At 34.3% G+C, this 21,964-nt stretch overlaps 1 protein-coding gene and 1 non-coding gene across 9 annotated transcripts; both read right to left on the reverse strand.

The window, feature by feature from the left end:
• Positions 1–4,259: 4,259 nt before the first annotated feature.
• Positions 4,260–4,341, reverse strand: TRNAS-GCU (transfer RNA serine (anticodon GCU)). Its single transcript has one exon. It is a non-coding gene; the product is annotated as a tRNA-Ser (tRNA).
• Positions 4,342–5,724: 1,383 nt separating this feature from the next.
• On the reverse strand, positions 5,725–21,141 carry LOC137813473 (uncharacterized). Of its 8 annotated transcripts, none has more exons than XM_068615746.1 (6): positions 20,953–21,141; positions 19,591–20,627; positions 10,968–11,279; positions 8,719–8,808; positions 8,554–8,598; positions 5,725–6,925 (listed from the first exon to the last, which is right to left on the reverse strand). In XM_068615746.1, the coding sequence occupies exons 2-6, from the start codon at positions 20,515–20,517 to the stop codon at positions 6,014–6,016; spliced, it is 2,286 nt and encodes a 761-aa protein (XP_068471847.1). In that variant the 5' UTR covers positions 20,518–20,627; positions 20,953–21,141; the 3' UTR covers positions 5,725–6,013. The 8 variants fall into 8 exon arrangements, with proteins under 8 accessions (XP_068471847.1, XP_068471851.1, XP_068471849.1 ...); XM_068615750.1 differs by having other exon boundaries at positions 19,612–20,627; positions 20,953–21,136; XM_068615748.1 differs by having other exon boundaries at positions 19,591–20,722; positions 20,953–21,132.
• Between the last annotated feature and the right edge of the window lie 823 nt (positions 21,142–21,964).

Below are 21,964 nucleotides of genomic sequence, written 5' to 3' on the forward strand. Positions count from 1 at the left end.
TTGATTCAATTGAAGTTCACCAATAAAGCACGTCTCTACTGGTTTGATATGTACCCATTTTGTTCCAAGCATATACTCCATGAAAATGTTTATCTCCTCTCTCTTGAATCATGCACCCAACTAAGAAACCAAACTTTAAGATAAGGAATACTCTCAATGCGTTTAAGTACAACCTCTCACAAAAATCAGTTTTTCAGAAGATTAGAATATTAAAACAATTGTTGTAAAGAATTGAAAAATGAAACTTTTATTGATCGAAACCTCATAACTCAATGAGAAATTACAAAGGAATCAACCAAAAAGGTTTATCCTTCCATATGGAGGCAAAAATACAAAGATAAAAAATGCAGAAAAATAAACAAAGGAAGCATTATACACTCAAAGATGTTGATGTCTTTTGTGTGTTTCCCTTACTTTCCTTAAATAGGACATAAACTAGCAACCATATTTACATTACATGGTGGAAGCACCACTTTTGGTGGAGAAGATCCAACTCCTACTTAGGTTGAAAAAATCTTTCCTATTTTGTGTAAAATCTCCTCAAATATTTGTTTATGTTTTAATTCAAAGAAACAACTTGGACTTCTGCATATTTGGCTCATTCGCAAAGGTAGACACTTCTTTCAAATCATTTACTCTAAAAACACAAAATTAACAAAAATAATGTTGAACAAGGTGCTTTGATGTCTCCAAATCCAAGAGGAATGCTTGAAGACTTTGTTGCTAGTTTTCTGAGTGTGACTAGTAGTCTCTGAATTGTTAATCCACTCTTTAAGATGATCCAAGGTTAATTGAATCTTAATCTTTTTTAAAAGATGATTTTTCTAAAGAGTGTGAAATTTCAACATGTTGAAATGTCAATTCAATCGGTTGTTTGACACTTAATGGCTTTTAAAATGAATTTGAAAAGCTTGACTTTGTTGTCAAACGATTCAACTAGTTGTTTCGTGAATTCAACTGATTATTTTTCTGAAAACCTTAACAAAATTCTGTTAGGATGTTCCAATCTGTTTTAAATTATTCCAACAACTTTTAGTTTTTGATTTAACTGTTTTAACCACTTGATTGGAGTATAAAAATGTTGTTTTACACTCCTATGCATTAACTAAGAAAGAGAGATTAATCAAAAACAAATTTCAATATTTCAAAGAGCTTTTTGATCATCTTGTAATTCTGAAACTTTAATCTTTGATTTACCCAGGTGTATTCTATTCCCTTCTTCCTTGAACATTGTATTTCTATGTGTTCTGGTGAGTTGCAGTTTCACAAGGTGTTTCTAGAAACTGTGTGATTTTCCAAAAGTGGTGTGTGTTCTTGAAGGATTCAGGATCACTTTTAGTGTGTGGTTTGTAATTTAGGTTTGATTACATAGTGAATTCTCAGTGGTAAGTTGAGGATTGGATGTATCTCTTTGTTAATAGTGAACCAGTATAAACATCTTGTGTGAATCTCTTTGTCCCTACACTCATTAAATTGTTTTAACTTTGTTTTTCAAATCTACTAGTATAAACAATCAGTTGTTTCATGAAAACAACAAGTTGATTTTCCGGAATTAAACTAAAAACAATTTTTCAATTGATCAATTCTTCACAACTTTTCATTCTACCTTCAATACTTGCGAAAATCTTTCAAGAACAATTCACTCCCTCTTGTTTAAGGTCTCTAATTCTAACAAATAATAGTTAAGGTCCAACTAAACTTAATTATATGAATCTTAATTAAAACAATATATTTATTCATTATTTCAATCCAATAATCTATGAGTAAAGCCATTAAGTGTCAATAAAATTATGGTCATCACCTAACTTGCAACCCAAGGCTCATAACCCTAGCTTGTTTAGGGTTTAGGTGTTTCATGCTTCTCCGCTTAGGGTTAACTTTAAAGCAAGCCCTTCCTTAATGCCTTTGACATAAACCCTACTCTACTCAACTTAGAATACAAACCTGCTAAAAAAGTTCAGCCAAAACATAAGACTGTGAAATCTACTCTAGTATATACATGTACGTACAAGACTAAGAAAAAAAAAATTCTTATTTGTTCCCTTTGCTTCATTCGTCTTAGCCTGAGGTAGTGGTAACTTAGATGGACCTCCATCATTTTATCTATGATTGATTCTAGATGTGATTTGTCTGGAAATATTTCTAAAGGTTGTTAATCCAATAGTGTAGATGAGTTCACCATCCTTACATACTTTAATACATAGGATTATATGAAAAAAAAAAAACTTCTAATGTGATTTTTGTCATTTGGAAAGTTACTAGAACATAATTTGTGAAATGTATCATAAATTATGCTAACCATGGCATTCCTAGATTGACTACTTGTGTTAAAATCTTTAGAAAAAATATATTGGTAGCTTTTCTTTTTTAATTGGAGTTGCCTTACTCTAAAAGCTTTACCAATAAGTGTTATTTGAGTTTTTCATGACTTGATGAACCTCATTTTGGTATAAATGTAATTCTTCTTTGATGATCGTTGCTTTCGAGACCCCATCCATTATTCTTTATTCTTTGGTCTTTTAGAAGATAAAATTGTTGTCTTTCTATATGTATGACTATTCATTTTCCTGTTTCTCATATATATATATATATATATAGAGAAAAAAAAATGATAAGTTCTAGGATAAAAATGGCTGACTTGTATTATTGAGACCTTCTTTTAGGAACTAGTATGAGCCTCTGTAGAATAGTTCTTATTGACTGTTACATGAATTTGATGTTGCATTGGTTGTAAAATTTTACACCGTTCTAGAAACCTCATTGTTTAATGATACATTTTATCCTAGGTATTACAAAATAAATAATTCAAAATATTTAAAAGTCTATTTCAAATTATTCCTTGTATATAATCTTTATTCTAAGATATATTTTCTTCTAAATACCTTTTTTCCTAAATGTGAAATTGGAAGACTTTTTTTGTAAATTCCGAATTCTGAAAAGTGCAAGAACATTAGAAATTATGGAAGTTAATAAAGTAACTCAAAAGCTGGTTTTCAGTGATTTAATCACACTCCAAACTTCAGTGTCATGGACATTTGTTCTAGGACCTTTTTTTTCCCTACATTTCTATACCTTTTTCTATAACTCCATACTTTTGATAAAAAATTCAATTTATCCATAATGAAATTAAAATGAAACTTAAATTCCTGCACTTCTTCCATTTGTGCACCACTCTATAAGTCCTTTTCATCATCTTCCTCCATTGTTGAGCCGAATTGCAGTGATCGGAACTCTCATCATTTTCTTCCTCCATTAGTGAGAAGGTGCATATCTCCGTTCTTCTTCTTCTTCAGTACTTACGCACACCTTGAGCCTCCCTTCATTTTCTTCCACCATTATTAAGAGTGACTTCTTGTTGGCTGTAATTTTGCTTTTGAGATTGGGTGTAATGGAGAAGTCATGTACAAGATACAGAAAAACATTTTGAATTTTAGAATTTGAAATATAAATTTCTATTCTAAATTCTACATTTAAAAAAAATTTCTTTACACACATAAATATTTTTTAAATTGCATAATTCATAATATAAATTTGTATTGTAAATTTTATAATTAAGAATATTTTTTTTTGTCTAGTTAGTTAGTGACTTTTGAATTATAGAATTTGGAATACAAATTTGTATTCCATATTTTATAGTTCAAAATGATTTTGTATGATTATAGGATCCAGAACACTTGTGTGTATCTTGAACAAGCCTTTCAAATAATACAAATTTCTATTCTTAATTTTATAATTCGAAAGTTTTTTTTTTATACTTATAAAAAAAAACATTTTGAATTATAGAATTCAGAAAACAAATTTATATTCTGAATTCTACATTTCGAAAGTCAAGAAAAAAACCTTTCGAATGGTACAATACAAAACATTTACGGGTTATAAATTCAAAAAAAACTCTATACCTTAACTTAAACAAAATAAGTTCTCACCACCAAAAATCTCTCACAACCACTATCAGAAACCAACCACCAACACCAGAAGGCAACAAAAACTATCATGAATAATCATAATCCACTGCTAATCATCATTGCAACTCTCAACGAAAGCAATAAACACCTAAAATATTTGCATAAGGATAATTTTGGAATAAAATAACTATAAAATTTTGGAATAAAATAGCTATAAAATTTTGGAATAAAATAGCTATAAAATTTTGGAATAAAATAACTATAAAATTTTGGAATAAAATAACTATAAAATTTTGGAATAAAATAACTATAAAATTTTGGAATAAAATAACTATAAAATTAAAAAATGAGTTTCGTCGCCTGAGAGATTCGAACTCTCGCGGGGAAACCCCATGTACTTAGCAGGCACACGCCTTAACCACTCGGCCAAAGCGACTTTGATATTGTAATTTTATTTACTTTATAATAAAATCATTAATTAAAAGTCTTAATAATTTTTTAAATCATAAAATTTATTGGCTTTAGATTAACGCAAAACATGATAATAAATCAGTCTATAACTTCCTAATTAGAAGAAAAGAAAATAGTTCCCCGTAATCTTAAGTTGCAGTTCCCGAATTCCTAGAGAAGAAAAAGGAGAAAAGGGTGTGTGTGGACAAACAACTTAATTATTTTTAAAAAAATTATTACAAGAGAACTTATGCATAAACTCAACCGTGAAGCTTACGGAAATAAGCTGAAAAAATCCTACCTTTTTGTAAATAAATTTAGAGTTGAAGAAACTAATTTTTGTAAACTACGTTGAGTGTGGAAGAAACTCTTTCAAACATCCCCAAAGTTATTCATTTGTTGATTCTCCCTGCATCCGATCATTTTGAACTCGATCATTTTAAACTGGCACCCAATCACATATAGGAAAAGACGAAACTATCCTTAATGAATTTGAAAATACCTTAAAGTGTGATCTGCACCTAATGTCATGCATCAAACCCTATTCTTCTTCTTATTCGTTTGTGCGTGAAGCAACAGCCACAGCTACCATCAGCCATCGTCATCTTCGTTCGTTTGTTTCACCGTCAGTGACCTTCATCATCGCAGGCAGCAGCAACCCCCACAGTCAGCTTATGAAGTCGGAGAAGGAACCATCGTCGAAGAAGTCAAGGTACTTGTCATGCCTACTGGATATCCATAATTCATTATTGACTTCCACACATTTTTATCCATAGTTCATTATTGATTTCCGCATATTTTTATCCGTAGTTCACTATTGCATTCCGGATATTTTTATCCACAGTTCAAGAATCGCTTCTGGATATTTTTATCCGCAGTTGAGAAATGACTTCCGAATATTTTTATCCACAGTATTAGTGGTTCCAGATATTTTTATCCATAATAGGCATTTGACTTGCGGATATTTTTTTCCAAAATGTTGTTGTTAACTCATTACCTTGGCAAACGAAACTTAAACTGAACGTCCGTGCACAACAATGAATGTAACCTCCTCTTCTGCAGCTCAAAGCAAAGCTTCACCACAACAATGAACTTCCTCTACCTCACCATACACTATTTTTCAAAGTGAAGAAGAGAAGAGCACAATGGAAGTTTTAAACATTCGTCAGGTGTCAGTCATAATTGATCGGGTGCAAGAAACAATTGCCTATTCATCGAATGAGTCATCAGATGCAGAATGCTGTTCAAGGCTTGTAAGAAATTGGTACTGAAACATTGAAATGTAAACGGATAAAAACATCCCTCTTGGTTATCCACAAACAGGACATCGACATTATTCTAATTTAAAGAACATTGACTTGCTAAAACATGACAATCAGAACATTATATTCTGCATGGAGCAAAGTAGCCAATTAAATTTCATATCAACCACATATATTACAATGCTATATAACCTGCAAAAGGAGCAAAACTTAATGCATCACAGTTTCTATTGATGCTTTATGCTCTCTGGCCTGTAAAATCCCCTTTCTCACCAAACGGCATGTATCCAAAAGTCAGCAAAATCTACCATAGTTTTACAGCCTAACAAAATCAGTTATCTAAAACAAATGCAGGAAGTATAAAATTTGAGGCATTAGCAGTTTGCAGATACGCCCTTATGTTAATGTTCTCTCTGACTCAATCTGGATTGCATTCATGTTCTCTTCAAATTTCAGAGTATTTGCTGCATTTATAAGCATGTCCATTCCTCCGACTGTGTCGGTTTCCCGTCCACGTTTTCTGTTCCATTTCTGGTCAATGTCTTCATTTGGCTTTAAATCATTCGGACCAATTTTCCCTTTCTTGCTCTCGTATGCCTTCCTTGCCTGGCGTATTGCTAGTATCCCGGGTTCACATTTTATGCAGAACCATTTCCCTGTAGGAATATAATTTAGCGGAGGTTTCATACAGTACACGTGGTATGCATGATCACAGCCATCACAGAGTACAATCCTATCATCATCTTTGTCAGTGAAGCAGACTTGGCAAATACAAGAAGGGCAATACCAACATTGACCGTATGTCTTAAGCTGCTTAGTTGACAAACACCTTACATGGTAGTATTTACTGGGGCAAAATAAGTGACCACATATTTTTATTTTTCCACCACGCACCGCTATTTTACAAGTTTTGCAGACAGATGGATGTCTCCCACCTATGGAAACTGGAATCCCATCACAAGTACAATTTGGATTCTCTTCCAATTCATTCGGTTTTTCCTCTTTTGTAGGGATGCTTTCCTTGCCAACAATGTTGTCCAGTGTCTTCGGGACATTCAACCGTTCACACACCACACAGTTCTCATGTTGACATCCAATTCCTCTGGCAGTACAATTGGCACAGAACCAGCTTTTGCGGGGTACTTCTTTCACATAAGGCTCTATACAAGACAGATGATACATCTCTTCACATGAATCACAAACCAAACAGTCTACACCTTCTGCTTTGTCTCCACAATGCCTGCAACTGCCAGTTTTGGATGTAACACATGCTACTGTCTTCTCTGGCTTCATGTGAGAGATTGATTCCTGGTTACAGAGCCATTTGACATAACATAAAAAAATCAACACCGGTTTAAGAAATCTCAAGCAAAATTTCATATCAAATGAAGTGCATTTGGTACTGATTGAACAACATAAACAATCGCATACACCATGCATAGCTAAAACTTACAAAACCTAGGAAGATACTTAAAGACACAGGTCTTAAAAATCAAACTAGTCACCAGTGTGTTGTCATCACAGCAAAATTTAGATGCCAGAGGAAAAATTAACTACAGTTCTCATATCTTTTCTTCTCAACCGGAGGAAAATAATGTTTTAAAGGTAGGGAAAATCCCAATACAATGGGACTAATCTTTTCATTCTTGTATATTATAAAGATAAAATTATATTTATAAAGCATTCAACCTAAGAAATTGTTAGGTAGGATAGTGGGCTTAGTCAGCCCAACATAGGTTGTCCACCAAAAAGGGGAAGTTCCCGTGATTTAAGGTTTCTGGATATCCTACCCTAAGACAAGAGGGTTGGGCTTAGAACAAGACCCATCGGTGGATAAGATCACATCTTCATAACAAAAGGTGTACATGTTCGGCCTCACTCAAGGTAATGGGCCAAACCTAACGAGTCCAAACAAATTGGATCTTATTGTATGACAAAACCACATATAGGTCATTTTTTCAGTAATTCATTTCCTCAAACAATAGGGTTTTACCAGTCCCAGCAGAGCCTGTGATGAACACGGATTTGCCCTGAGGGATGGCAGACTAAATATGCTTCTGCTCGTTTCCCCTTTCTATTGGAGTGAAGGTTAGCCCAATGTTAGCATTCAGATCCATTTTCAGCCCAAGTTAAATTGGGTGGGGTTACCAAAGGACTGATAAGCGATAAATTCTGGCCATACTATACAACCACACCTCATTCTTCACTCATTTAGTTTTTAAGATGAAATCAAGAAGAAAAAAAGAGAGAGAAGATAATAGAATCAACTTTGGTCTTTGATCATGCAGAATAATGCAACAATGCTAGAAACGATGAATCTCTAATCTATGATATAGCCAAGACAAAACTGAACAAAAAAGACAATCATTTTTTGTATAAGTTCTAGTGCTGTCAATCAGAATTGATTAACAGTCAACATAAAGTGTCTCTGTCACATAATAGACAGCATTTTCAGTGTAGCTAGATGGCGCCAAGGAAAAAAGAGTTGCAATTTGTTTCTTTATTATTAATGGTTAAAAGGGAGATCAACAAGGAAAAGTAAGCCAAAGTTAAAAGCTGCCTCAGTGGAATTTAAAGTTTGCATTATATAGTCCAGAGAGAGACTTCTGTCACTTGAGCTAAAAGACTCTTTGGGGTTTTACTTCATGCTTTTACACAACTGAAACATGGCTCGTCTTTCTTGTTGTTTGAAAAAACACCAGGGCATATTCGTGTATTTTATTTTATACTGAATCTTACAGTACAAAAACTGCAACTTCCGATATTGAGATTAAAATAATACTCTCTTGTATATGTGCATAGAATAGTGGAAAAGTGTGAGAGGATTAGGAATATGCGCAAATTTTATCTGATTACAAGATCAAAGGTGCTTACTTGATCCAGATATATGCATGATCAACACATGAACTATCAGAATAAAAAATTGACACTCTTACCACTTGCTTTTCGTCTACAAAGGATCTGTGCGCAGAAATCCCCACCTGACAATATAGAAAAGATATGATTTATAAATGACAAAAAAAAGATGTAACGCAGCTAAAGGTGAATAACCAAAGAAAAAATTATGGAACTGGCAAAGAATTAACAAGAGTTTTCTTTACCCGCTCACAGAATGAAGCTTTTGACAGGTTGGAGAGGCTCCTGGCAATAGCTACAATCTGATGACCAGTATTTTGAAGCTTTTGCCAAACCTAAGAATATCAACAAGGCCGAGTCATGTAAAATAAGAAATTAAATTCGCCTGCTACCTACTCAGGCTAGAAATTAACAAGCACTGTAAAGAAATACCCTGAAGATTATGGACAGTTCTGATTAGGCAAAGATAATGGATGGCTCTGATGCAATCAAGTTGATAGGAGTTAAAATAATTTATTCATCTTAGAAAATATAGTAGTTGATATAATTTTTAGGAACAACCTTTTTTCCTAAATTAGACAAGTTTGTCGGCCCTCATTAATTAGCTCTTGATGGTCTGATTATATCTGATTTGGGTGTATCAAATCTAGGCCAAGGAATCATGGATCAACCTTCTCACTGCCTGTAGAGTATTCTAACAATTTGGGTTTAAGCCTAACTCATTTACAAAACCATCTTGTAAACTAAGGCTTATCCCTATTCATATACACTATTTTGGCCTTATCGCCAGTCAGTGTAAGACTTGAATTTTCCAAATACACCACCCCCCGCCCCCCCAGCTCAACACTGTTGCATAAATAATATGATAGGTGGCCCAATAACAGATCCAAAGCAGGCTCTCGTACCATTTTAGAATTTGAATTTGATATGATAGGTAGTATTTTACATGGTGTTCATCTTAAGTAGTATGATACATAGTATTTTACACAGGTGCATGAATAATATGATAGGTAGTATTTTACATGGTCTTCATCTTACTCCTATGACTCTGCCTCTCCTTTTCCCTTACAAGCTTTTGGTAATGTAGATTGGGCTACAGATTCTAATGGTTGCAGGTCCACCTCTGGTGCTGTCATTTTTCCTGGATCAAATCTCATCTCCTGGTGGTCTAAGAAAAACGTGTCTGAAGCCAGGTCTCAAACTAATGCTGAAATTATATTGATTCAAAACTCCTCTTAAAGAACTAGGCATATAACATGGTCCTCCTGCTATCTATTACAGTAATCAAAGTGTAATGGCCTTAGATAGTAATCATGTTCTTCATGCTCGAACCAAGCACATGATTGATCTTTTCTTTGTTGGTGAAAATTTAGTGCAAATGTTTATATCTCAGCCTAAATACGGTGGATCAATCTTACCAAACCTCTTCTACACGTTTTTTGTTTATTAGGGACAAATTCAAAGTGGTTCCTCTTCATGTTAATCTCTTTTCTCTCATTCTCTTTCTCTCTCTCTTTAACTCTAATAAACACATTGACCAGTCTCGCAGAACTCTGACAACATATGAGGACTTCTCAAATGGTGTGAGACTTGACACAGAATGTGTAACCCCATTTCCACATCTATTTGACTACAAACACAGAAACAACAGGCTGCTTCCAAATTTGACATGGATAATCACATCAAAGAATTAAAAACAGACTAGTAGTCCAATTAAAGGGAACCAACACCAAGAAATCATGAGTGAAATTTCTCATTCCTTTTCACTTGTATATATTATACCATTCAATTACAATAGAAATCACTGAAAATCAGCTTATTCTTTAGATACTAGTCCTCCTTGAAGCAAGACATGAGAACTTAACCTGGTCCAACAGTTTACTAAATAACAAGCAATATTGTAGCTTCAAAGCTCAATCATAAACAACCCAGAACCTGACTGAATACTTAAATTGGTCGTGCAATTACAATTCACTTTTTTTCAGAATAAGAGGAAAATTAACTTTCTAAATTTTACACTGTAACTCTGTTTAAAGGGAAACCAAGGAACTCTTTAGTTCCTGATGAAAGGATATCTTTGAGGAAGATAAGAGCCAGTCAAATCCAAAACATTGGGTGCAAAAAATATTCATGATTGTTGATTGTGTTTTCGTGAATTACTATCAAAACCTATTTAGACTGTAACTCTGTTTAAAGGGCAACCAAGGAACTCTTTCACTGCGTTAGTTCCCAATTAAAGGATATCTTAGAGGAAGATAAGAGCCAATTGAATCCAAGACATTGGGTGCAAAAAATATTCATGATTGAGTTTTCATGAATTGCTATGTCTAAAACTAAGAGCAAGATTTTCACTCAAAAGAAAAGAACAAGCACACCATCATCATGGCACTCAGGTAAATCACATATTCAGTAATCTAAATTTTTCAAACTTTCTCAAGGAAACTCATAGCTATGTAAAAACTGTAACAAGAGGCAAGCTATTATTATAAATTACCTGTTGAAGATCAGATAAGAAAAGTGTAGGCGATTGTTCATAAGCGTGCTCTTTCATCCTTGAGTTTATCAGGCTAAAGTCAAATACAGTTTCAGGTTTCAGTATTTTACATAATGAACTAAACTTCTCAGAGGCTAAGACATCGCAGAACACACGCTGACACCTTTTAGTTGCACCATGGACATCTGACTTACTAGAAAATCCATCATGTACAGCATTTTCTTGCCCATTAGCTTCACTCTGTAATCTATGAAGCAAACACTCTAATTCTGGAGAGCATTCTTGCCCATTGTAGTCAATCTTAAAAGTTTCCTGCAGAAAAATATATGGAAAGTAAAACTAAAGGAACAATTGTAAGCAGGATATGTGAACTTCTAACTGCAGAACCAACCGGCAATTGTAGTGGCACAACTAATTTTAGGACGAATCATAAGTGCTTCCCTTATACACCACTCCACACCACCATTATCATTGCCTAATGAATGATATAAATATAAATGCTTTAGTACAACATTCCCCAAAGGCTCATGTGAATAATCTATTTAAGTCTTGCCTACAACTAAATCACAGTTTGTTCAGAAAGATTCAAGTATTTAGTGTGAAAAGTTCAAAAACAGCTTTGCAGAAAAAAACCAAGAGTATTAGTGGGCTTGATGTCATGTCTGGACCAAGGCCAGAGTCATCAGTTGCAATAGTGAGGCACAAATCTTGATTACAGCCAAATTTTCTCTCTTCCTATTCCCACATTAAATACAAATACTACTGTAAAATAATATTCAAGTAAAATAATGAGCGGACAAAATTTACCCCCCTGTTTGGACTAATTACTTTCTATGAAACAAATTATTAAGATAACAAAAAGGACACAAATATATTGCTCTTTCTTCCCACACCCAAAAAAAATAAACAAGTCTACTCTATAACTAACAATAAGAAATCAGTATTTTTTTTCTACCCATCTCTCAAATTAAATATATTTAAACACACATTGAGGATCATTATCTCCTTAACCATGAATGTTATATTACAATAATTAATAAAAGCATTGAAAATCACATCATTCCTACATAAATCAAGCAAATTAGTGCCCTCCTGGGCTCCTACAACAGAAGTTCAACAGAATCTAGCTCTTCTCAACAAATCCAAGACTTATGTAAATATATTGTCAAATATACATTATTTTGAAAATGTTATAATAATAGAAACAAGGAACTGATCCTAATCATTTTATTTATTTCCATATCATATTTTTGTTAATAGAGGATATCAAAACTCCATTATTTATTATATTGATTTTTTTTCTCGATATAGATAAAGTACTAGTGTTGTCACAAAAATGAACGGTTTCAGCTCAATGTTTCTATTTTCCTAGAGTTTAACATGGTATCTAGAGTCATTTTCAAAACTGTGTTGGCCCACTAGACCTACTGTCTTTGAAGGGTTTTTCTTTTTAAAACATTTCTCCTAGGTTTGTGTTCACTGTTTCAGCACCACTTTCGAATAAGTTATGGTGACCATGATAGTAAAAATCAAGATCTTACTCAAGATCGGAAAGAGAAATATGAATTGTAAATCGGGTGATCGTAACAGATTGTAAGATCCTACAAATTTTATGAAAATTTATATACACACATAAAATCACTATATCTCACTCAAAATTCATAATTGAACCTCATAATATATAAAAAAAAAAGTACATAATTAGTGTAAACACCACACCCTAGTTACATATGAGTAACTCCTTCCTAGATACAAAACAGTAACAAAATAATAATCTATCTAAACCAAATAATCTTGTAAGTTAAATTCATAATCTGCATAGAGACCTTTAACTCCATCATTTCCATCTCCTTCACCATTCAAATCAGTCATGTGTAAATCATGATTATGTAAAGTTTCAACCTCCTAAACTTCGAGTGGAACCAAGTTTTCATCCAAATCCAATGCTTCATTATGCTCATGCTCATCTTTCATAATCTAATCTTCATTGGATGAACAATCATCAACAATAATTTGAGTTAGTTTTCTTGTTTGCTTCTTAGCTAATTTTGAATTAGCCATAACAAAAACAACATCATTCATTGTGCTTTGCTTTAGCCTATTTCTTCTCTTTGTGTGGACCTAAACAAATGCAAAGACAAATATGATAAGCAAGTAGTGGACTAGTAGACTAATAATTTTATTCTAGAGATATATTTTAACATTAACTTACCATCTCAAAGGAACTCCAATTACGCTACATCCGGAAGAGCTACATGTCAAGCTCAATACATGAATGGCAAATTTTTGGAGTTCAAGATACTCATCACCATAAGACTCCCACCAATCTATTGGAGTCTGTAAATTAATTGACCAAGTAGCCTAGGGAAAACCAAAATATTTTGCTCGTTTTTTAAAATCATCAATTTGAACATCCAGGAGAGTTTGTTCATCCTCATCCTCCACCATCCTAGTTATACATTCCATCAGACCTTGTTCACTTCCAAATCTACTTTAAATTCATTTGAGGGTTAGCTTGCAGCATGCAAAGGACTATGGAGTTGCATGGTCCATCTTTCATCAATGATGTTCCACAAAGGCAAATAACCAACCAAAATATATTACATTGAATTAGTTTTATGTTCTGAATTTCAGAATCGTCATCCTAACAAACAAATACATAGACAGGTAGCTAACCAAAATAAAATACCTATTTTTGATAGCATTGAGAGCCTTTTGTATCTTCTTCTTAGCTTGGTCCATTGCTTCATAAATGAAACTCATGGCTGGCTTTTGATCCGAATCAACCAATCAAAGCACTTCAATTAGAGGCAAGCACCCTTCAAACCAATTATGACATTCTTCCAAAATTCCTTATCTTAAACCACATCTTCGACTATTTTACCATCATTTGTTTTAGCAAACTTGCTAGACTTCCATTCATTACTAGTAAACATTCCAATTAAAGCTCCCTTATTCTCATGAAGGCACCCTAGTGTTAAGTAAGATGTAGCAAAACGAGTAATACTTGGCCTTACAAAATCTCTTCCTTTAGTGAAATATTGTAGTAGAGAAATTAGAGAAGTTCTTGAATAGATAAAGTTAGTATTTTTTTACCTTTAGGAATTGTATCCTCATGAATTGCGATCTTCTTCTCATAATCCTCCAACATTAAGTCAAAACAATGAGAAGCACAAGGTGTCCAAAATAGCCTTCTCCTCTTTACCATCAACATTTGACCAACAACTTTGTAGTTTGCTACATTATCAATCACTACTTAAATGCAAGGCCATGTCTTGAAACCAAATCAAACATAGCACTGAATTCTTCACTCTTTGCCCCATTGAAAGGTATATTGCTGGCAATTGTTGAACATGTTTCCTCTCTCACACCTCTCTTAAACATGTTGTTGATGGTAGCTTGTGTAGTAAAAGACTTTGTTCTTGAAAATACTTCTATGACTAGGACTGTTGCTGAATGCCTCACTTTTTTTTCTTTTCTCACTAGCTTCTGCCATTTCCTCCTCCATATTAAGGCTTGATTTCTTGTTTAACTTTTGTTGCAAACAAACAATAATTTCCCACATTTCCTTTTTCACCTCATCAGTAACATCTTTGCAAGCTCCAACATCATTTTTAGTACCAACCAAGTGATGCTTTCAACTGATAAACTCCCCTTGTTATTACCTTTTGACAACCTTTTGACAGTATTTGCATTGAAGTTTTCTAATATCCCCAGCAATTGAGATACAATGCTTCCAAGCTATATCACTCATATTTCCTAAAGCATTTTTTGGAATCATGATGACGAGTATAAAAGAGTTTGAAGTTGGATTTGAAGTCATTTTAATGATTGGGAATTTGGGGCTGTAGATTGGGTGCGGTGCATGGAAAAAATAGAGGAAAAAAACTGCACTTTGGGTGTAGTGCAGTTTGGTTTGCAAAGAGAGTGTTGAGGTGCAGTGCAAAAAAAGCAAAGAAAGTGCGGTCCTTAGGTTATCTTTTTATTTTTTCCAATTTTCTATAAAAAAAATGTCTTCCAACACCACATCAACCTTCAGAACAGATTCACCTTTTCTAACCATATTATAGTATTAAGACACATACTTCATTTATAGAGGAAAACACTACCTTTATATCACAAAGTAATAATTTAGGATGCTCTTGCATATGTAATACTAAAATTCATCCAAAATGAGAACATTGTCACATTGCATTGGACATACAATTAATAAGTGTTGGAAGGTGCATGGTAAACTCCCTAGTTCACACAATATTGGCTAGGCATGTACTACTAAGTCACCTTTTTCTCTTACACTACCGACTAATCTATCGCTAGAAACATTTTAAGACTTTATCAAATGGTATGCAACACATTATTGGTACACACTAGTAATCCATTTGCTTAACTCTCAATTTACTTCCCCTGGTCCTCGAGTCATTGATTCTAGTGCAACTAATCACATATCTACTAATCATTCTCTTTTCTCCCCCTTTACTAATACTGTCAATTTGCCTTTTATAATTGTTGTCAATGGTTCACAAACACAAGCTTGCAGCATTTGTACTACTTAACCCCTATAATCCCCTACTATTATTGTCTTTGTTCTTTACGTCCCTAATTGCCCATTTAATTTATTGTATGTTACCCAATTGACCAAATCCCATTTATCCTTACTTTCACTTAAAATAATGTTTCGATTGGCATCGGATGTGAGTCGCATTACATTTACTATCTCTCTCCACCACCATCGGTATATACATCAATGATCTCCCCAATGATGATCCATGCACAATTTGGACATCCCAAGTTGACGAAATTGAAAAGGATGGTGTCAAGTTTACATTTGTCTACCTTGAATTGTGAGTCATGTCAGTTCAAAAAACATATTCGTCAAATTTCCCTCATAATCTTAATAAACAAGTTTTGTCTCATTTTTCTTTAGTTCACTATGATATTTAGGGTCATACTCATACTGTTACCCCTTCTAGTTTTAAACATTTTGTTACCTTTGTTGATAATTATTCTAGATGTAATTGGATTTGGTAAATGAAGAATGGATCATGTGTTTTATATATTTCAAACTTCTTTTAATGAAATTGAAACCCAATTTGGTATATTCGTAAGGGCATTTCATAGTGAGAATACTCATGAATACTTGTCTAACCAATTCTAACAACTCATGGCATCTAATGGTATCCTTGAGCAAAATTAGTGCCCTTATACTTCTCTACAAAATGGAATATTTGTATGCAAAAACAAGCATCCAATTGAAACTACTCCGCAATTTTGGGGAATGTTCTCCTTGCATTATGTTATCTCATTAATGGAATGCCACCATTCGTTCTTAATGATCAAGTACCCCCACTCTGTCATATTTCCTCATTCATAATCTTCCTCCACTTGTTTTTAGTAACACATGTTTTGTACAAAAACTTCCACCTTGGTCATTCAAATGTGTCTTAATAGGATATCATCACTCTCAAAACGGGTATTGATGTTTCTAACTAATCTTAGTAGGTGTGTGTCTACTAACATTTCTTTCTTTGAGTCTATTCCATATTATACAATTGTTCATTCCAATGACGACTCATATAGTCACTTCCCCAACATCGTCAATCTTCTTTCATCATCACTAGATGACTCTATTGTAACTTGAGATGTTTCTCCAACACCTCTTCAGGTATATCAACGTTGACCATGGCCAATTGAAATTCTAGTACGAAATCCATCTTCGACGAATAATGATATAATGGAGCCCATGCCCGATCTTTCCCCAACACTATCTTTTGTGCCAAATCCAATCTTCTCTAAACTGATTGACCACTTGGTTGGTACACATTCTACCCATAACCCTTCTCCTTGCTATACAAACCACGATTATCGTCCTTTTTCCACCATACATTATACTAATTTGTCCTTATTTGTTATCTTCTATTCGCATTCCTAAGTCTCCAAGTGAAGCTTTATCTCACCAAGAGTGGCAACAAGTGATGATTGATAAGATGTGTTCCCTTCAAAGTTGTGGTACTCGGGAATTGGTTCCTCTTCTAGAGCGCAAATCAAATGTGTTCTTGTTGAAGGTAATTTAATATAGCGGAAAAGTAAGAAACAAAATATTGTGGTAAGATCAAGAGTAGAAGTAGAATATAGGACAATGGCATTAATCACTTCTGAGCTCATATGGCTAAAAAAAAATCCTCAAATAGCTCAAATTTGAAGAAAGTTCTTAAATGCACCTTGAATGTGATAACCATGCAACATTACACATTGCCTATAATCCTATCTTTCATGAGAGGACCAAACATATTGAGGTGGATTGCTATGAAGCCCAGACACGGACACGGGAACAGATACGACACGGACACGGACACGGAGATACGGCTAAATTGAAAATTATAGGACACGGGACACGGCTATGTATAAATTAAAATTGTCTTTTTTCTTCCTTTTCTTTCTTTCTTCTTCCTTTCTTCTTCTCCAATGCTCACCACTTTATGTCTTCCACTTGAGTTCACCAATGCTCTGTTACTGGTTCTAACTCATATTTATAAAGTTTATTTTTCAAATTATAATTTTTTTTAAGAAAAAAATATATTATTTATTCTTAATTTTCTTTTTTATTTCTGGATTTTTTAAAGATTTTTATATATATTTTTATTTAAATGATTTGTTTAAGATTTTATGATTTTGTTTGAGATTTTAGTTAAGATTTTCTGTGAAATAAGGGTTTTATTTGAGATTTTAGTTAAGATTTTCTGTGAAATAAGGGTTTTATTTGAGATTTTAGTTAAGATTTTCTGTGAAATAAGGATTTTATTTGAGATTTTAGTTAAGATTTTCTGTGAAATAAGGGTTTAGTGCACCGTGTCCGTCCGCCGTCCGTCCGCCGTGTCCAAGGAGTGGACTGCGCGCCATCCGCCGTGTCGAAGGAGTGGACCGCGTCTCCTCCGACGTGTCCTGGAAGAGGGCCGTTTCCGGCCCAGGCAGGTGCGTCCGACACCGCGTCGTGCACGCACCCACCGCGCACCCGTGTCGGAAGCGTGTCGGACGCGGTAACGGCGTGATTTTTGCCGTGTCGGAGCTTCACAGGTGGATTGTCATTTCAAAAGAGAAAAAAGAAAATTGTCCATCTTCATCAATTCCTTGTATCTTCGAGAGACATCACCACTAGATTTGTCAACTCTAGTGAATAGTGGGTTGACATATTCACCAAGTCTAGGATTGAGGATCGATTATATTTGTAGCAAGTTGGGCACATACAACTTATATACTCTAGTTGAGGGGAGTGTTATAGTTATAGAAATAAGGAATTGATCATATATAATGAAGAATAACTAGATTATATATGTTTTAGTAGGAACTTTTTTTATTATTCCTATATCATATCTTTGTTATTAGAGGATACCAAATCTCCTCTATTTATTGCACTGATTATTTTTTCTTCTCACTATAAATAAAGCTCCTATGTTGTCTAAAAAACACACGGTTTCAACTTAATGTTCTCTCTTTCCTGAAGTTTAACAGAAAATACAGCACATAGGTTGCAACTCAGCTTCATTTTTGTACATAATTATTCTTCATTCAACAGTGTACTACAAGAGGAATTTATCTTAGCACAATAGCAATGTCAAACATTTATTTTGCAAATTAGTTCTCTTTTGTCATCAAAATGTCAATTACGATCCAGGACCAAAATACATTTGTCCCTTGTGTCTGAACTGAGTACACTGATCAAAGTTATAACTCTATTTTGAACATAATAAAATTCTAACAACGCTATAGGTGCTCCAATGCACAATATCTAAAAAATATAAGAGAAATGATCCCCAGATTTTGTCATGTGAAGATGTTCTCCTCATTTTTGTTCTTAAATTCACAAATTTAACTAGTAACATACCTAATCTTGAACCAAATGCAGCTCATGATGGGTTAGTTAGGTTAGTCTTACTAACATTTAGCATACCTATTGAACACAGATCCTATGCGTGTTTATGTCTGAGTAACTCCATATCTTTGAAGCATTAGCAAATTAAGACTAAAGAGCACAGCAACATAAGATTAGCAGTATTCAGTATTTCTTCTACCAACATTAGCATTCTGCTTTACGTTTTTCCTATGCATCACTCAGCTTAATAAATCTTCTACAAATACTCACTACCATAGATTTAGAAGCCACTGCAAGGAACCAAAGACCAGAAACCTAATATCTTAGGTTAGAACAAATGTCTTAGGAAGCAGCTAAAGAAACAATCACCGCACTGCATCCGCCCAAATATAGTCGGAGTAAATAAGCCATAGATAACCAAGGAAGTATAATATCTCTCTATAGTCATATTTTTTAAACTATTTGACTAAAACATCTATAATTACAAGTCCAACTCAATCCACATAGAACAGGGATACCCTTGAATATCAACACTCTTGCAAAATATTCCATAATTACATGTTATAGGCACTTGTGCATCTTACAAGCTGATTGACCTCTTTTTAACATAAACCTAACAATCTAGCAGCTAGACCTCTAACAATTTTATAAAATGACATACATAACACATAAAAGATCTAGTACGTACAGAGTGATGACAAAATAGATATACAGCACCATCAAAGGCACACATGTTGTAAAAGCAGTAGGGAAAACCTGGTCCAGCAGGTGACTTACAGCTTCCAAATGTATTCTTCTGTTCTCCTGAACTTTAAATTCTGAAGTAGATTTTACATGCTTGCGCCTCTTATATGTTCGAAAACATTCAACTGCACCAGAGTTTCCTTCTACAACACCAACTCCATCTGCAAGTATCACTACATTATCTACAGTTCCATTCTTCAAGCGGTCGTCTTCAACTGCAGTAACACCACTGCCATCTGCAATTACCATCTCATTATTTACAGCTTCATTCTTTGAGCCTAGACCTCCACTGTAAGCAACAAGATTCCCATCAGCAATTGACACTCCATTATTTATAATTTCCTTCTTTGAGCCCAAAACCTCTCCACCTTCAGAAACACCATTCCCATCAGCAACTTCGACTCTGATATTTACAACATCATTCTTCAAGGCCCAAACTTCGCCTTCAGCAGCACCATTTTCACCCTCAAGTACCATTCCATTATTTACAGTTTTATTCTTCAAGTCCTTAACTTTTTCTTCACCTGCAGCAACACCATTACCCCCTTCAACTGTTAACCCAGTAATTACAGTTCCATTCTTCAAACCCCAAACTTCTTTCCTATTAGCAACACCATTTCCTCCTTCGCGTGTCACCCCATTATTTACAGCTTCACGCTTTAAGCCCCGAACTTCTTGACCTTCAGCAATACCATTCCCACTTTTACTTGTCACCCAACTATCTACAGCTTCCTTCTTCAAACCCAGAACTTCTTCACCTTCAACCACAACCCCATCATTTATAGTTTCATTCTTCAAGCCCTGACCTTCTTCGCCTCCAGCAACATTATTTCCACCTTGAATTCTACCCCCGTAATCTCCATCTTCAGAATCTGGCCTCCTATCCAACACAGCCCATTCAATGTTATCACCATTGCTAGTTCCATCCTCAGCTTCCATCTCACAGAATCCCAATTTCCAAAGACTCACGGCGGAAAATAGGGTTTCCCAGGAAACAGATCCAAAACTCTTCAAGAGTTGTCTCTCACCAACTTCCCAGAGCAACAACGCTGAAAACCACAAACACCAAACTCAGCAACACACCGCAAGTTAAAATACATACTCCATTCTGAAAACCCAAATAAACCAACAACAGCCACCTCAACTTCAACCACAAAGGTACATGCAGCGTAAGCAGAAACAAAAGCTAAGAAACAACCAACACAAACAAAACACCAGCACGCTTCCATGCCACAAAATTCAGTAAATATCCAAAAAAAAGTGAAAAACAAATCACCCCAAAAGCTTTTATCATTCATTTATCATTTAAGAAGTGAGTTACTAAAAAGCGAAAGGGAAACAGCGAGGGAAAATTGAAGATGAAGAAGCGCTTACAGTGGTGGGATTTGAACGAGTGGCTTAACTAACGCAAATTGGAAGAAAGAAAGAGAGTGCGAGAGAGAGAGGTGAAATTGTTGTTGGAAATTGAAGCAGTAACAAGAAGAAGAAGCTGCTTCTCTCTTATCCTTCTTGTTTTATTTAAACACAAAACAGTCTTTCTTTCTTTCTTTCCCCGGTCATTTCTTTTCTCGGTCTTTTCCTTAAAAAAAAATTAAAATGATTCGAAGAGTCACGTGGCTCTGCTTGGGCTTGGGCTCGGGCTTCCAGAAAGCCCATGAAAATTTCACAGAAAGCATTCACTTAGTGTACTTTAATATTTTCCTCCTACATTTTTTTTAATTTTTTATTTTTTATTTTGGCTTTATAGTTCATCTAACCTTCAAAACATTTAACATTTATTGATGTTAAGGATTGGTATTTTTACTTGTGAACTCTTACTTTTAACATTGAATTTGACAAGAAAGAGTTTTGGTTGAGGTGAAAGTTGAAGTTAGCTTCCTATTCAAGCAATAGTAAAGGTGTAATTGGGATTTGAGTTATTTCCAAATTGTGCAATATGAAAGTATTATGAATTGAATAATCTGAAATAGTAATTTCATATTTAGTGTAGTTGTGAATTGTACAATCCTAAAGGTCAATTGTAATAGATTTTGCTCTAGATTGCGCATTCTAGACTTAGCTCATGATGGTCTAACCAACAGGTTCACATTTGAGAGAATAGGTAAGAATACTCCTTTAAGTTTCTCACTACAAAAGAAGTGAGAAAAGATCAAATGGTGATTAGAAAAGAAAGCGAAAATGAAAATTCACACTCCAAAAGCAAAGGAGAAGAAGGTAAAGAGATGCTCAGGGTTTCATCCAAAGAAGTCTAAAAGGTAAAACTAACTCATAAGTATTTTTATCTTCTTTTGCCCACTAATATTTGTTCCTTGTCTTCCCAACTTCCCCCTTCACCTTCTTTAGGCATGGAAAAACTCTTAGATTAGATAACCTTTTCAACATCCCC

This window comes from Phaseolus vulgaris, chromosome 1 (genome assembly GCF_000499845.2).
Source record: "Phaseolus vulgaris cultivar G19833 chromosome 1, P. vulgaris v2.0, whole genome shotgun sequence".
NCBI lineage: Eukaryota > Viridiplantae > Streptophyta > Magnoliopsida > Fabales > Fabaceae > Phaseolus > Phaseolus vulgaris.

Bases quoted from the DNA above. Each gene is read 5' to 3' on its own strand.
- LOC137813473 (XM_068615746.1), bottom strand. From the start codon at position 20,517: ATGGAAGCTGAGGATGGAACTAGCAATGGTGATAACATTGAATGGGCT. The intron at 8,809-10,967 runs GTAATTTATAAT...TGATATTCTTAG, and splicing joins TCTTATCTGATCTTCAACAG to GTTTGGCAAAAGCTTCAAAA. The intron at 6,926-8,553 runs GTAAGAGTGTCA...CTCTGTAACCAG, and splicing joins TTGTAGACGAAAAGCAAGTG to GAATCAATCTCTCACATGAA.